Source organism: Nicotiana attenuata, unplaced genomic scaffold, assembly GCF_001879085.1.
Source record: "Nicotiana attenuata strain UT unplaced genomic scaffold, NIATTr2, whole genome shotgun sequence".
NCBI lineage: Eukaryota > Viridiplantae > Streptophyta > Magnoliopsida > Solanales > Solanaceae > Nicotiana > Nicotiana attenuata.
Window position 1 is genome coordinate 55,710 of NW_017674383.1, and position 15,171 is coordinate 70,880.

General features: G+C 35.7%; 1 protein-coding gene across 1 annotated transcript; it reads right to left on the minus strand.

Annotated features, from left to right (window-relative positions):
• Positions 1–3,001: 3,001 nt before the first annotated feature.
• LOC109218557 (probable glutathione S-transferase) lies at positions 3,002–5,000 on the minus strand. The gene is made up of 2 exons (XM_019382932.1): positions 4,610–5,000; positions 3,002–3,555 (listed from the first exon to the last, which is right to left on the minus strand). Exons 1-2 carry the CDS (start codon positions 4,922–4,924, stop codon positions 3,211–3,213), a joined length of 660 nt encoding a protein of 219 aa, XP_019238477.1. The 5' UTR covers positions 4,925–5,000; the 3' UTR covers positions 3,002–3,210.
• Between the last annotated feature and the right edge of the window lie 10,171 nt (positions 5,001–15,171).

The following is a 15,171-nucleotide window of genomic DNA, read 5'->3' on the forward strand; positions in this document are numbered from 1 at the left end:
GATATCTTATATGTCTAGCATGACATGAAAACTTGATATGCATCTAAAGTCTATTATATGGCTTATATGACTTAAAAATCCTTGAAGGATTTAAATTGCTTAAAGCATATAGCATTCATGGTCATGAAGTACTATATCTTAAATGCAATTTGTGCACATATGTATCTTGCTATGACTATATGCATGATAATATGATAGCAAGAGTTTTCACCTCTATGTGAAGATATTGAACTGACGATTCCAACAAGATCATATGAAGACAATCCATCTTTATCAAGAATGATGATTTCAAGGTGCAATATATCCATTCAAGTTAATATGGCAGATTTGTTCATCAAATCTCTACCAAAGTTCTTTTGAAGATGGTGCACAAGATTGGAATGCAAATGCTTAAGGATGTGAATTGATGCTCTCATGAGGGGGAGTTAATACGCGTTGTACTCTTTTTCCCTTACAATATTTTGTCCCACTGGGTTTTCCTTGCAAGGTTTTTAACGAGGCAACCAAAAGGCGTATTATTAGATATGTGTACTCTTTTTCCTTCTCTAGAGTTTTTCTCCCACTGGGTTTTATTTTAGTTAAGGTTTTAACGAGGCACATTATCTATTGAATAGACATTCAAGGGGGAGTGTTATAAATAGAATTTTATTTATGGTGAATTTCCATATTTAGAGAGATTCTAGGGTTTATTACTTGGTGGCTAAGTCACCCTCTCCCTATAAATAGAGGGTTTTATTTCATTGTAAATCATCCCAAATCAATAAGAATTCTCTCCATCTACTTTTCTCTGTAATACTCTTCTTCTTTTATTATTTCATAACAGTTTGAATTAAAAATAAAATAACAATGGCAGTATGACTATCCTATACACTAAACGGGCATCAAACAAAACTCTATCAAAGAAAACGGCAGCAATAAACAAAGAACAAAGTTATGCCTAATTAGATTCTAATTCAACCAAACAAATGAGAAAAAATGGTAAGAAAAGATTACCTAAAAATGCATACCCACAAAGCTGAGAATGGCCCAACAGAAAACTCGGACAAATTCCGTTGGTCGTACTATGAACTGAGACTAACATCAATTGATTGCTCTCATCAAGAATAATCGATTGATGTAGGGCTTGGATTCAATCGAGCCGAGATTGAAAGAAAATCCAAAAAAGAAAAGGCCTAGGGTTTCAACTTTTTCGGATCTAAAAATTAGAGATTTTGTGGGTTTCTTTGAAGGAAGTGGTTAAGAGATATAGAACGAGGAAGATGGTGATCGCATGGTGAGATTTCAGGGGCGATTGGTGGTTGCCGCCAGTTAGGGAGGTGGGGCATTTAGGGCGGCTAGGGTTTGATGTGAGGTGAGGAAGATGAGAATGAAATGAGAGAATGTGGTCTTTTGGGGGTACGGGTTGGTCTGCGATAGTTTTATGGGGAAGATGGGACCAGTTCCCAACCGTAGGATGGTGGGAGATCCACGGCAGAGATTGGCTTAAAGCGAAATGGGGTCGTTTAGTTAGTGGGAAAACCGGACTGGGTTCTAAAGGATATCGGGCAGGGGGTTTTGTTTGGGCTAAACGGATTTTGGACAGAATTGGGCCATTGAGCTTTTGACCCAGTTCGTTTGAAGACTTGGAAAACCTTTCTCTTTCTTTCTTCAATTTTGCTAAAATAACCAATTTATTTAACACTCCTAATTCCAACTAATTTGCAAAATTAACCTAATGACCTATTTTTGTAAAATTAATTAATTTATTTAGCTAACAAATACATGTAGAGTTACTAATGTATTTTTGGTGTTTTAGTGTTTTACAAATGCAATTAAAATCCAAAAATGTAAAGATTCAAAATATTTTTGTATTTTCTTTAGGATTTAAAATGCAACTTAAAAATGCATTAAATATAAGTACATATAAAGCAAACTAAGTAAAAAAAAAGTTATTTTTGGAATTATTAGGAGTAATTTTATATCAGAGCAAAAATTAGGTGCTCACAGTTAGATAAACTTAGGGTGTGTTTGGTATAACGGAAAATGTTTTCCGTGGAAATATTTTCCAAGAAAATGTTTTCTTGGAAAACAAGTAGTAATCTTATTCATTTTCCGGTGTTTGGTGCGCAAATTAAGGAAAATGACTTCTCAAGAATATTCATAAATAATTTAGATATAATAAACATGAAACCATAAACTTTCAAACCAACAACCTTACGGACCCACAAATTTCATAAACTTTCAAAATAGCGGAATTTCGAACCCGTAAACTTTATAATTTCTAAACCCGTAAACTTCCAAACACATAAACCTCCGAACTCATGATTTTGAAACTTGTAAAATTTTTAGCCTTTAAACCGATAATTAATAAAATTAAAACTGAAAAGCATATTTAAAAATTTTTTTCGGGGGGGGGGGGTAGGGGGCTGGGGGGGCAGTAAAAAGACAGAAATTAAATTACAAAAAAAAGTAAAAAAAAATTAGTAGACACGGGGTGGAAGTGGGTGCGTGGAGTGGTGCAGAAAACGAAAAACAAGAAATTAGAAATTGCAAAAAAAAAAATGTAAGGTAAAATTTTTTTTTTTTTGCGGGGGGTGGGGGGGGCTGGAGGGGTAGTAGGGTGGGTGGTAACGGAAAAACTGAAATTTGAAAAAAAAAAAAAACTTTTTTTAGAGAGGGGGTGGGTGGGTTGGTGAGAGTGGGGAAGGTTGAGAAGGAGCTTTGGAAAATGTTTTCCTTTCTTTTGATAAGGAAAATATTTTCCTCCAATTGGAGGAAAATGAATTGATAAGGAAAATATTTTCCAAAACATTTAAGTCAATCAAACATGGAAAAATTGGAAAACATTTTTCGAAAAATGTTTTCCTTCATACCAAACACACCCTTAGAGGTTGAATTTTTTGAACATTGCTCTCATCAGATTCAGCATCTGGTTTTATACCTATGAGACCTTTGGTGACTCCAGCAGAGAATGCTGAATGCCAAGTAATAAACAATATTCTACTACTTGCTACATAAAGCATAACAACAACACAAACACAACCTTTTATTTTCACTTCTAATTCAAAAGAAAGGAAAATGAAAAGGAACGATAGATGTCTAACAAGTTGAAACACTTCTTCCAGCATCAGAGAATTTAGAATCTAAATAAGTCGATTCACAATATACGTGATCTTAATATATGCATACATCTTATTATACAGAACTCACTCTAGATCCGTCTTTTATCTTTTACGCAATACCCCTCATCTGTCTCAACATCACAATAAAATCATAGACTTTGTCAGGGTCAGCAAGAGATTTTGACACACTCTCCTTTTGCATACACCTCTTAGCCCATGCCACAATCTTAGGACACTCTGCTTCTATGCTAAAGTTGCCAAATTTCTCATAAGCAGGAAACCATGTATAGTAAGGAATAAGGGTCATATCCACAAACCCAAAACTTTCCCCTCCAAAGTATGGCTTGTCTCCTAACTCCCCCTCCAATAACTTCAAGCACTCCATGAATTCTTTATTGGCTGCTTCTTGGTCCTCCTTTTTTGATGTCCAAATTTTCCTTCCAGTATCATAAATCTGCAATCACCCAAAAACAAAAAAAAAAACAAGATTTTTCTTCTTCTTTTTTTTTTTTCAATCAAATTTAGCTCATAAAAATACAACCCTCTAATGTGTGCATGTTTGGATAAGTTGGGCTAGACGTATATTTTCATCATGAAATTACTCGATGACCTTGGTTTTTTGACCCCCGCTTGCTCCATGGGCAAACCTTTAAGACCAAAAGTAAAAAATATTGCCCATAGGACAAACAAGGGGCAACACTTGTTAAACTTGAAGTTTTGTCCATATGGCAAGCGGGATCAAAAATCAATAGCGACACCCAAGCATTCTATTTGTGCAAATCACCCAATTTTCATTAGCATGTTAGTTAGACATTACTCAAGTTAGCTCATCTAAAATCTTAGGCCAATCTAGACAGCTTGTATAACCAAATTGACTTACAAGAAAAACTAACACACACACACACACACACACACACACACACATATATATATATATATATATATATATATATTAGATTTAGTCATGATCTAAAAGAAAAAATTTCAGTAGTTTAATTTGAAAATTGAACAAATAATAAAGGAGCAAATACACAAATAAAAAATAATTTTGAGTTGGACGAGTTGGGATATGGTCATATAATCTATTATTTAGCTCAAATTGATTTGTTCATCTTGACCAATCAAAATTAATTTAGATGGACAACTACCTTACTACCTTGTATGTTTATTGATTCAACCTGACTTAATTTACCTAATTTAGTCCAACTGGTCCATTTGATACTCCTAATCTCTTCCTTGACATTTTTTATAATAGAATCTCGAAATTTGACAAAAAACAACAACAAGAACTATGTCCACTTCCAAACCAGTTAGATTTAGCTATATGAATTTTCACTTATCAGGATTCTCCATTTAATCCATCTAAACCCAACATTAGGTAGAATAAAAATAAAAAATAATATTTCTCTCTGTTTCATAAAAACCTTAATATGACTAAAATTCTTTTAAAAAAAATAGAATCTATAGTAAAACATACTAAGATGAGTTAAAACATATATTTTGTGTACCTTTTTGTCAACATAATCAGCCCAAAACCTAGCATGAGCTTTCTCATAAGGATCAGAAGGCATCAAAGGGGATTTGTCCTTCCAAACTTCATCTATGTATTGAACAATAATGAGGGATTCACATATTGGTTTTCCATTGTGAATCAAGACTGGGATTTTCTTGTGAATTGGGTTCATTTGTAGGAGAAGAGGATCTTTGTTCATCAAATCCTGCTCCTTGTATTCATATTGGATGCCTTTCTCGGCCAGGGCAAACCTGACCCTCATCCCAAACATGCTCACATAGGTATCCAAAAGGACAACTTCATCTGCCATTTTTTTTTTGCTGAAAAATTAAGGATTGTTTAACAGAATTGCAAGATAATGTTAGAGTAGAATATGTGCTCTGTATTGAAGATAAGCCATCGTGATGGTACAACTATATATAGAAGGGAACAAGAGGTTGGTCCAAATTAAGTTGATGTCGAGTGTGGACCATGTTAGAAAAGTGTCCACTATAACTACGTATTACTTTTTTATTATTATCACTAAGAAATTTATTAGTAAAACTTATCATAAAAGAAATAATTAGTCAAAATAAAAAAAAAAATGAAAATACTGCATCGACATCTGGTCATCTAGATGAATAATTATCTTTATGTCTTTCCATAGAGATGCTCCACTAGCTAAATATAGACGAAAGAAAAAGTTATTAAAAGGACAATTATGTGCACTTTGAATTGAACTCGACGAATGGGGCGTTATTAGAGAAATTTAAAAGAAAATATTAATAAAAGTAGAAAAGTATAACACTTCTTTCACTTCTATGGTGGTCGAAAATTGCACTTGTGAGGATTCTAGTCTCTTCTTTTACAACTTAAAAAGAAGAAGAAAAACCAGAATCTAGCTTTACATTTGAATTTGTTTCAAATAGGCCAAGCTTCTTCAATTCTAGAATTACTTTTGTTTTTTTAAGTGTTTTTTTCTCAAAGTTGAAATGTTTGGCCAAACTTTTAATGTTTTTGAGGAGAAGCAGAAAAAAATAGCTTCTCTCCAAAAGAACTTTTTTGAAAAGCATTTTTGAGAAAGATACACTTATAGAAGCAATTTTTAAAAGCTTCACCAAATACTAATTGTTGGTCAAAAGTGCTTTTCAAATTAATTAGTCAAACACAAACTACTTCTCACCAAAAGTACTTGTGAGAAAAGCACTTATGAGAAAAAGCGAAATAAGCTGATTTTTGCTTAGCCAAACAGGCTAAAATTAAAGTATATATGATTTGTTGTGATTGAAAATTCAAAGGTTGGTACATAAATTAAGAATAACTTGAGCTAACTTCATTTACCAACTAAACTTCATCTCAAATCTGAAACTTACGGAGTATACTATTCAAATGTGTCTTTGATTTATGATACTTACACCGTAACTAAACCGTGCTTATTTTTATTAATAAGAATTGGGATACTCCCTACGGTCTACAATAAGTGACCAATTTGCTTTTTTATTTTGGTCCAAAATAAATATACATTTATATAATCAAGAAAAAATTCAATTTGTTTTTACAAATTACCCTTATGTACATATCCCTAAAAAGTTTTCTGACTCCTTACATTAAATATTTAATTAAGGTTAGTTTAGTCATACTAGGTATTTTTGTATGGAATTTAGTTGTTTCTTAATGGGCGTGCCTAAAGCAAATTGGTCTCTTATTGTGGACCGGAGAGTAGGGCTGTGCATAATTTGGTAAATACCGAATTACCGTACCGAAACCGAAAATTTTGGTATTTGGTATTCGATATTTTGGTAATTGGTATGGTATTTGGTTTAAGTTTTAAAAAATATTGGTATTAGGTATGGTATTTGGTATTTTAAAATAAAATACCGAAATACCGATACCGTACCGAAATATATATTATATTATACAATACACATATTATTAGTTATAACATAAATATAAAAATCTAAAATTTTACTTTCCTTTATTTTCTAAGTTCATCAATTAACCCTAAGCAAGTAACAAGACATTTCTAATGATCAAATTTATTCTTTTATGTACAGTTTTCTCTCTCTAAGTTGGTATTTGCTAGTTTTGGACAAAACTTTTGTCAACAAATGTTTTTATTTTTGTACTTTTGAGTACGTTAACTTAGAATATTACAGTCTATGACTTTATGCACTAGTTAGTATTCGAACCGAATAAACCAAAGTTACCAAACCGAATAAACCGAAACCGAAAGGAGAAAAATCGAACCATACCGAATTTAATTAGGTACGGTATTGGTATTGCATTTTAACAAGCCGAATACCGAAAATACCGTACCGAAATATCTAAATACCGTACCGTACCGACCGACGAACACCCCTACCGGAGAGAGTATGTGGCAAAGTTGAGACCCTGAATATACCAATCGCTTGTGTAGTTGTTACATATTTGTTATCAAGAAAAAATAAGATATATAGTTGGAAACGGTGTTACAAAATTAATATAATAATTATACAGTCAAAATAGCATGGTATAGCCAGTTTTCGGACTGGTCATTCAAAAATAGCCAGCGTTTACCAAGTCAATGAAAAATAGCCACTATTTTGCTACAACAGAGATCGGTCCAGCATAATATACTGGAGTTCGGTGCACCTGTGTATGAACTCCAGCATATTATGCTGCACCGGTATACTTTGCTGGCTCCAGTATAATATACTGGAGACTGGAGCACCGGTGCTCCAAACTCCAGTATATTATGCTGGACAGGTATACTTGCTGGAACTCCAATATATTATACTGGAGTTCTAGTGTACTTATGGAACTCCATCATATTATGCCGGAGCTCCAGCATACTTATCCTGGAAGTCCAGTATAATATGCTGGAGTTTAAGTATAATTATGCTGGAACTCCAGCATAATATACTGGCGTATTTTTCCGGGTTTTAAACAGTGTTTTCGCTCAAATTTATCTTTACATAAAAAGTGGGTAAATTTCGATTACTTTTGAAACTGGGCTATTTTTGAACCAGTTGTAAATCTGGCTATTTTTGAATTTCACCCACTTATACAAGAGCTCTCCAATAAAGCCACGCAGAATCCCTTTGGGCTTTGACATATCTATCCCAACTGCTACGGATTTTTCAATGAGAAAATCTCACTTTATACCCATTAATTTCAAATTATTTACCCTTTAATGCCAGACCCAAACTATTTACTACTCCTACCTATACTCCCCAAACTATTTACCCGCTAGTTTCACTTCCTATATATCTGCCCAAATATTCCCTTTGTGTTCATCGCACATTAATCATCAGCCAAAACATCAGAATTTATTTATTCTCTTCCTTCTAATTTCCCGGTCATTATTCAGTTCTTTCTCATTTTATTGCACTACAAAATGTCTAAATTATTTGCTATAGCAGTTCTTCTACTTTTTGTGTTAAATTCCGTCAATTCTCAAATCACAAAAGCACCTTCTCAAGCCCCAATATCTTCTCCTTCTAAATCGCCCCAATAATTTGGTAACAAGTTTATATGTTATAGTAAAGTTTCCCAGATCTAAATTTTTGTGTGTATTTGAATATCCACCATTGTTGGGTTTGAAGCTCAATTTTATTTCTGAAGATTTCTTGTTTGATTCAAAGTGGGTGCTGTTAAATATTGCTTATAGTATCTTCTCGAAGTTCATACTGAAATTTGATAGCATTTGGACCTGATTTGAGGTGATTGAGATCAAAATTTTCAGTTGAAAATCGAAGAAGAACACAGCTATAGTATACCGCTACGGTATACAATATACTGTAGGAGTATATAGCTATACTGCAATAGTACACTATTATAGTTTACAAACATTATTCCGCTACAGTATACTAATATACTATAGAAGTATATCGTTATACTGCAACAGTATACTATTATAGTATACAATATATTGTTATGGTATACTGTAATAATATGCAAGATACTGTAACAATATGCTGTAATAGTATACAATATACTATAATAGTATACTTATTACCCGTAAATTCACTTGCCTTTTCCCTTTTAATTTGTTTTAAGCTTTTATCCAGCGTGAGGGAAAAATTGAAAATTCAAAAAATAAATAAATTATAGTATGCTATATGATGTAACGGTATACTCTTACAATTAGATCCTTTTAGAATTTTTTAAATTTTTTATTGACAACTGATATTATTTTAGTTTAATAATTGAATTAATTTTTTTAACTCATTGCGTACAATTGTATACCCTGTTGGTATAGCTATATACTATACTAGTATCATATGTTAGTTAATATTTTTTTTAGCTACATTTAATTGGTATACAATTTGATTTTTCTTTAGTAATAATATAAAAAAAAGAATAATAAAAAATAGTGAAAACAGTAAATGAAATTAGATTATGAAGAGAAAAGGAATATAAAAAAAAAGAAGTTAAATAAAATTAGAAAAGGAAAAAAGAAAAAAATAAGAAGAAACGAGAAAAAAGAAAAGGAGAAAAGAAAAAAAAGAAAAAAAAAGAAAAAAGAAAAGAAAATAAGCATAGAAATAAAAAAGAATTGGAGAATAAAGAAAAAATTCCCACAAAACCTATTATGGGTAGGAAATGTAATTAATTTATAGGTAGGAAAACAAATGGGTAGACAAGGGTAAATAATTTTATTTTTGTGGGTAACTGTGTCAAAACCCCTTTTTCAATATATAGGTGTTATTTGCCGCTGCTTCATTAATTGTTTTTATATGTATGGGAAGATTGAATAACATGTTCTCAAAAATGATATGTAGCATTATATATGTATATAATATTTTCATATACCACGTAAAATTAAGTTAGGATACAAAAAGTATTACTTTAAAATTAGGGGTATACAAACCGAATCGAAAAATCGCACCAACCGAAAATTCAAACCAACCCGATTAAAAAATCCGATTAGGTTTGGTTTGATTTGGTTTGGTATTGTGTAAAAAAAATCGAACCAAACCGACATATAAATATATAATTTTCATATGTACTTTTAACACTTTTTACAAAATTTTCTTTAAAAATTGTCTAGAAATATTGTGATTCTCTTATGGGATGTAATATTTAGTTAAATATGAAGTGCTCCATATTTATTAACTTTAAATAATGGGTTGTATGATCACTTTCTTGAGTTGAGGATCTCCTGGAAACAGCCTCTTTGCCCCTTAGGGTAGGGGTAAGGTCTGCGTACACATTACCCTCCCCAGACCCCACTAGTGGGATTACACTGGGTCGTTGTTGTTGTTGTTGTTGTTGTTATTGTTGTTGTTGTATGATCACTTTCTTATCAAGTGTTAGTGAAATGCGTCAATCTCTTTGTTCTTCCATATTTATATGTCAAGATCTATTAAACTTATATCTTTTTCGAGTTTGAAATGGTATTTCTATAATTTAAAATTTAATAGAACACATCATTAAATAGGTTCATATTTATTTTTATGTTAAAACATGGCATATTTTTGGCACTGTTCGCATCTTTTGACATAATCTGCGGCTTCCTTTTTCATGGTGGGCCAGTAGTATCCTGCTCGAATAAGGCATCTGACGAGGGCTCTGTTGCCTGTATGAGCACCGCAATGGCCTTCGTGTACTTCTTCAAGCACGCGCCTTGTCTGATTCGGCCCTAGGCATATAGCCAAGGGGCCTCCGAACGTTCTCTTATATAGGTCGTGATTTAAGATGTTGTACCTGACCGCCTGCATCCGAAGCTTTTTGGCTTCTTTTTTGTCTTGAGGGAGTACTCCCTCCTACAAATATGTTATGATGCGGTTGCGCCAGTCCCAAGTCAAATTTATGGAATGTACCTCAAGTTGGTCTATTGATGAGTGAAGGAGGGTGACCACATTCCCCTTGGTGATATTTCTGGTTGCTGCTGCCAGTTTGGCGAGGCCATCTGCTTTGATGTTTTGTGCCCGAGGTATCTGGTCGAGTCGACATTCATCGAATTCTAGCAGTAATTTATGACTTTCTGCTTGATATTTCTGTAGCCTCTGCTCCTTGATTTGAAAAGTTCCTGTAACTTAGTTGACAACGAGCTGTGAGTCGCATCTGAGGATGATTCGTCGTGCTCCGTATTTGAGGGCTAGATTTAATCCTGCAATTACGGCCTCATACTCGGCCTCGTTGTTAGTCATTTCGGGGCACCGTATGGATTGGAGAATAACTTCGCCTGTTGGGACATCAAGTATGAGTCCTAGTCCAGATCCCATCGCATTAGATGCGCCGTCGGTGTAAAGGACCCAGAGGTCGAGTTGCCCAGGAGAGGTATGAAATGTTTCCTGCTCGACCTCGGACAATATTTTGACACTAAAGTTGGCGACGAAGTCGACGAGTACCTGCGATTTTATCGCTGTTCGCGGCTGATATGTTATAACTTGCTCGCTCAATTCTATGGCCCACTTGGACAATCTTCCCGATAATTCAGGTTTATGCAGGATGCTCCAAAGGTGGAATGTTGTCACTACTGGTATGTGGTGGCATTGAAAATATGGTCTAAGCTTTCGTGAAGCTATGACAAGCCAGAGCCAGCTTCTCGAGGTGGGGATACCTCGTTTCGGCGTCGACCAGGGTTTTGCTGACATAATAGATCGGAGATTGCGTACCTTTGTTTTCGCGGACCAGTACTGCGCTTACTGCGACTTTCGAAACGGCCAGATAGACTAGGAGGCGCTCGCCAGGTTCTGCTTTAGCGAGTAGTGGGGGCGAGGACAAGTATGTCTTTAGCTCTCTCAGGGCCTCGATGCATTCTGAATTCTACTGGAGCCCGTTGTCTTTTTTCAGCACATTGAAAAACTTGTGGCATCTATCGGATGACCGTGAGATGAATCTCGACAGAGCGGCTATCCGGCCAGTCAGCTTTTGCACCTATTTTTAGCTGGTTAATACTTCAGGTATTCCTTCGATGGCCTTGATCTGGTCTGGGTTGACTTTGATGCCTCTTTGTGACACCAAGAAACCGAGAAATTTGCCCGAGGTTACGCCGAAGGTGCATTTTTTGGGATTTAGTTTCATGGCTTACCGTCTTAGTGTGTTGAAGGCCTCTGTAGGGTGGTCGGTGTGGTCTTCCTTTCTTTTTTATTTGACCAACATATCGTCGATGTAAACTTCTATTGTTTTGCCGAGTTGATCTTTGAACATCTTGGTGACCAACCTTTGGTACGTTGCCCCCGCGTTCTTCAGCCCGAACGACATGACTTTGTAGCAGTACGTTCCCTGATGGGTGATGAAAGTAGTTTTCTCTTGATCCTCCTCCTCCATGAGGATTTGGTTGTAACCCGAGGCGTCCAAGAAGCTTAGCAACTCGTGTCCTGCTGTTTCGTCGATGAGCTGGTCGATATGCGGCAATGCAAGGAGTCTTTTGGGCATGCCTTGTTTAGGTTCGTGAAGTCTACGCACATCCGCCATTTCCCGTTTTTTTTTTCCATGACCACGTTGGCGACCCATTGGGGGTATTTTGATTCTCGGATGGAACTGTTGGCGAGGAGCTTATCCACTTCATTACTTACGGCCTCGTTGATTGCTGCATTGAATTTCCTTCTTATTTGCCGTACTGGTGGATAGAGCGCGTCGACATTCAACTTGTGTGTAGCGATGTCTTTCGCGATGCCCGACATATCTGAGTGGTAGAAGGAAAACAAATCAGCATTGTCAATTAAGAATTTATGAAATTTACCTGGTTCTGAGAGATTGTGCCCGATGTAAGCCTTTTTTGTGCTGTCGCTGTTGTTTAGTTGGACGGGGTCGAGATCTTCTATTGTCGACTCAGTGGCTTCCACGATGTCGGAATCCTTGATAACGTCTGTCTGTGTGTCAGATTTGGTTCCCGATATCGCTAATTGCTAAGCCTCCGCATTTGGTCTCTTTAGTTGTTGGGTGTGTGTGCAATCTTGGGCGATACGATAGCATTCTTGAGCAGTGTGCTGTTCGCCTCGGACGTTGAGTATTCCTCATGGAGTAGGGAACTTGATTACTTGATATAGGCTTGACGGGATAGCCCTCATGGCGTGTATCCATGGCCGTCCTATGATGGCGTTGTAGGATGTATCTTGGTCCATGATATGAAACGTTGTTTCTAGGGTGACTCCTCCAGCCAAAATGGGTAGCGTTATTTCTCCAGAAGTTTGCTCAACTGCATTATTAAAACCCGTTAGTGTTATGCAACGCGGTATTATCTTGTCCTTGAGTCGCATCTGTATGAGAACTCGAGGATGGATAATACACGCGTGATAATGCCAAACTATGCCTTATAAAAAGACACGCGGACGTTGCAAATATAATCTCAATATTTATGCCCAGAGTCGAACCACAGGGAATTAAGCTACCAATTACTTTTGTCGGAATTACTAAATTCAACAGAATCAATTTCCCCAAACGTTGTGATTAACAGTTGATGCTATTTCTAACAACTAAAACTGAAAATAAATAAACAGCTGAAAATTAACTATGCTTGATGTGTAAACAATTGGAATAAGGTCTAAGGTAATGGTTTCCCCCGTTGTTGATTTCCTTGGTTGTATATGTCTTATAACTGTGACTTAGTTGTCTATATCAATCATGAACTCTCCATTTATCATAAATCTCTCTCAAGCAATTATGATAATTTACTAGATGCACTCTCTCAAGTTACGCTAGCTAGATTCACATTACAGTTCACTTAGATTGCACCCGAGGTATCGTTATTTCTAATCCAACCTCTAAACCCTCGGTTATGACTCTCGTCTATACTCCGGGAGTGATGTTGTTCAAACAACTACCTAAATATGCACTCTCTCTCAAGCAGATACATAATAAATAGGAACGGCTAATTGAGGATCCTTTCAATTAACCACAATCAAAACATAGATGAACAAATAGAGATTAACAACCAATTCAAAACTATATTAATATAACAACCAAGTCATCCCCAACGGGTTTCACCAAAACCTTAGATTAAAATATTTAGCTACTCATAACAACGATGAAAACTACAAAAGAATTCATAGTCATTGATAGAAGAACAAAGTAGGGAGATAAAAATTATTTTTCCAAGTTGCCTCCTTGCCTCTCTTGCTTCTTCTCAAAAACTCGAACTCCCCCTCTCTCTTGGACTTGTTAAACCTTTTATAGTTTGTGTGGATTTGCTTGGACTTCCGAATTTACCCTTTTTAAAACATTGTTCTTGCATCTGGACTAGCGCGGGCGCGCTAAGGCCGTGCTACTGCCCGCGCTAGTGGGGTTTCATTCTATTTCGGACAGCTGGACTAGCGCGGGCGCGCTAAGGCCGCGCTAATGCCCGCGCTAGTGGGGTTTTCCACTGCCACACAAGCTTCGCTCCTATTTTCATCCATTAATTCTAATTTTTGCCCGGATCACCATCATAAGTCCTCATTTGATTATTGCGCTCCTGTGAAACACCAAAGTCACCATTAGAGCCAATTTTTGCATTATTTATACACTTACAATGATAAAGCATCCTTAAGTTAGAGCCCGAACGTAGGCCAAACTATACAATCTAGCCTATTACCAACACCCCACACTTAAATCATTGCTAGTCCTTGAGCAATCCACTACATCCTATAAGGTTTCTTTTCTAAGCTTTTCCCTTAACGACTCACACCATGAACATTTTACAAAATTTGCAACTAGTAGTGAGCAACTTTACCTCAAGAATCAAATCTTTCGTACCATGCAACATTCGCACTTACTCAAACCACTTTATACGAGAGTCAAGACTTACCTTTTCGTTGTGAATCATATGCCCTCACATCACACAAGAGAGTAGTTCCACATACAATGATATTTAAGACAATTAGGAACTAAGATAGAAAAAATTTGCTCGCTCTCAAAAAGAACATTCACATGCCACAAAGATGCACCATAGGCTTGCTCGTAGTGTAATACTCTACTAATCGAGCCCCACTCAATCTAAGATCAATAGGTCTTTATTTGGTTGTAATGTAGGCTAAGGGACGGGTAGGATATATTTGGATATAGTGACTAACCTCCCTAAGAACTTTTAATACAATTACCTTAAACTTCAAGATCATCGTTTTGTCAGCCAACACTCCACCACATTTATTTAAACATCCCCATACATTAGGTGCAATTTGTACAAGTTACCACTTATCAATCACTATACAATAAATTTGTTTTTGTTTTTCGTGGTGCTTCTCTTTTATGCTTGAACATTCTGCACCTTTTCTCTATTTCCATGGTTCCACTTCAAAAACCAAACCACCACCCCACACTTTTGCTTTTGCATATTTCCAATACCATTCTAGTTCTTAGTGAGAGGAAAAAGGGTTCAAACAACAGGGTATTCAAACAATTGGGTAAGGTTCACAATGTGGTTGCCAAAGAAACGGGCTTATAGGCTCAATGGGGTTAACTAAGATGTAATGCATTCAGGTGGGTTTATTTTATATGTCTTTCTCAACAAAGAATTGCCTATATCCCTTCTAAAACTGAATGAAGCTACTATTTCGTTTCGCAAACACACAGGGCAAGTTCTAGGCATCAAATGTAAAGCATGGAATACAGTAATACTCACACACACATGGCACATGACTCACTCCGGATTAGTTTATCAAGACATTTTCT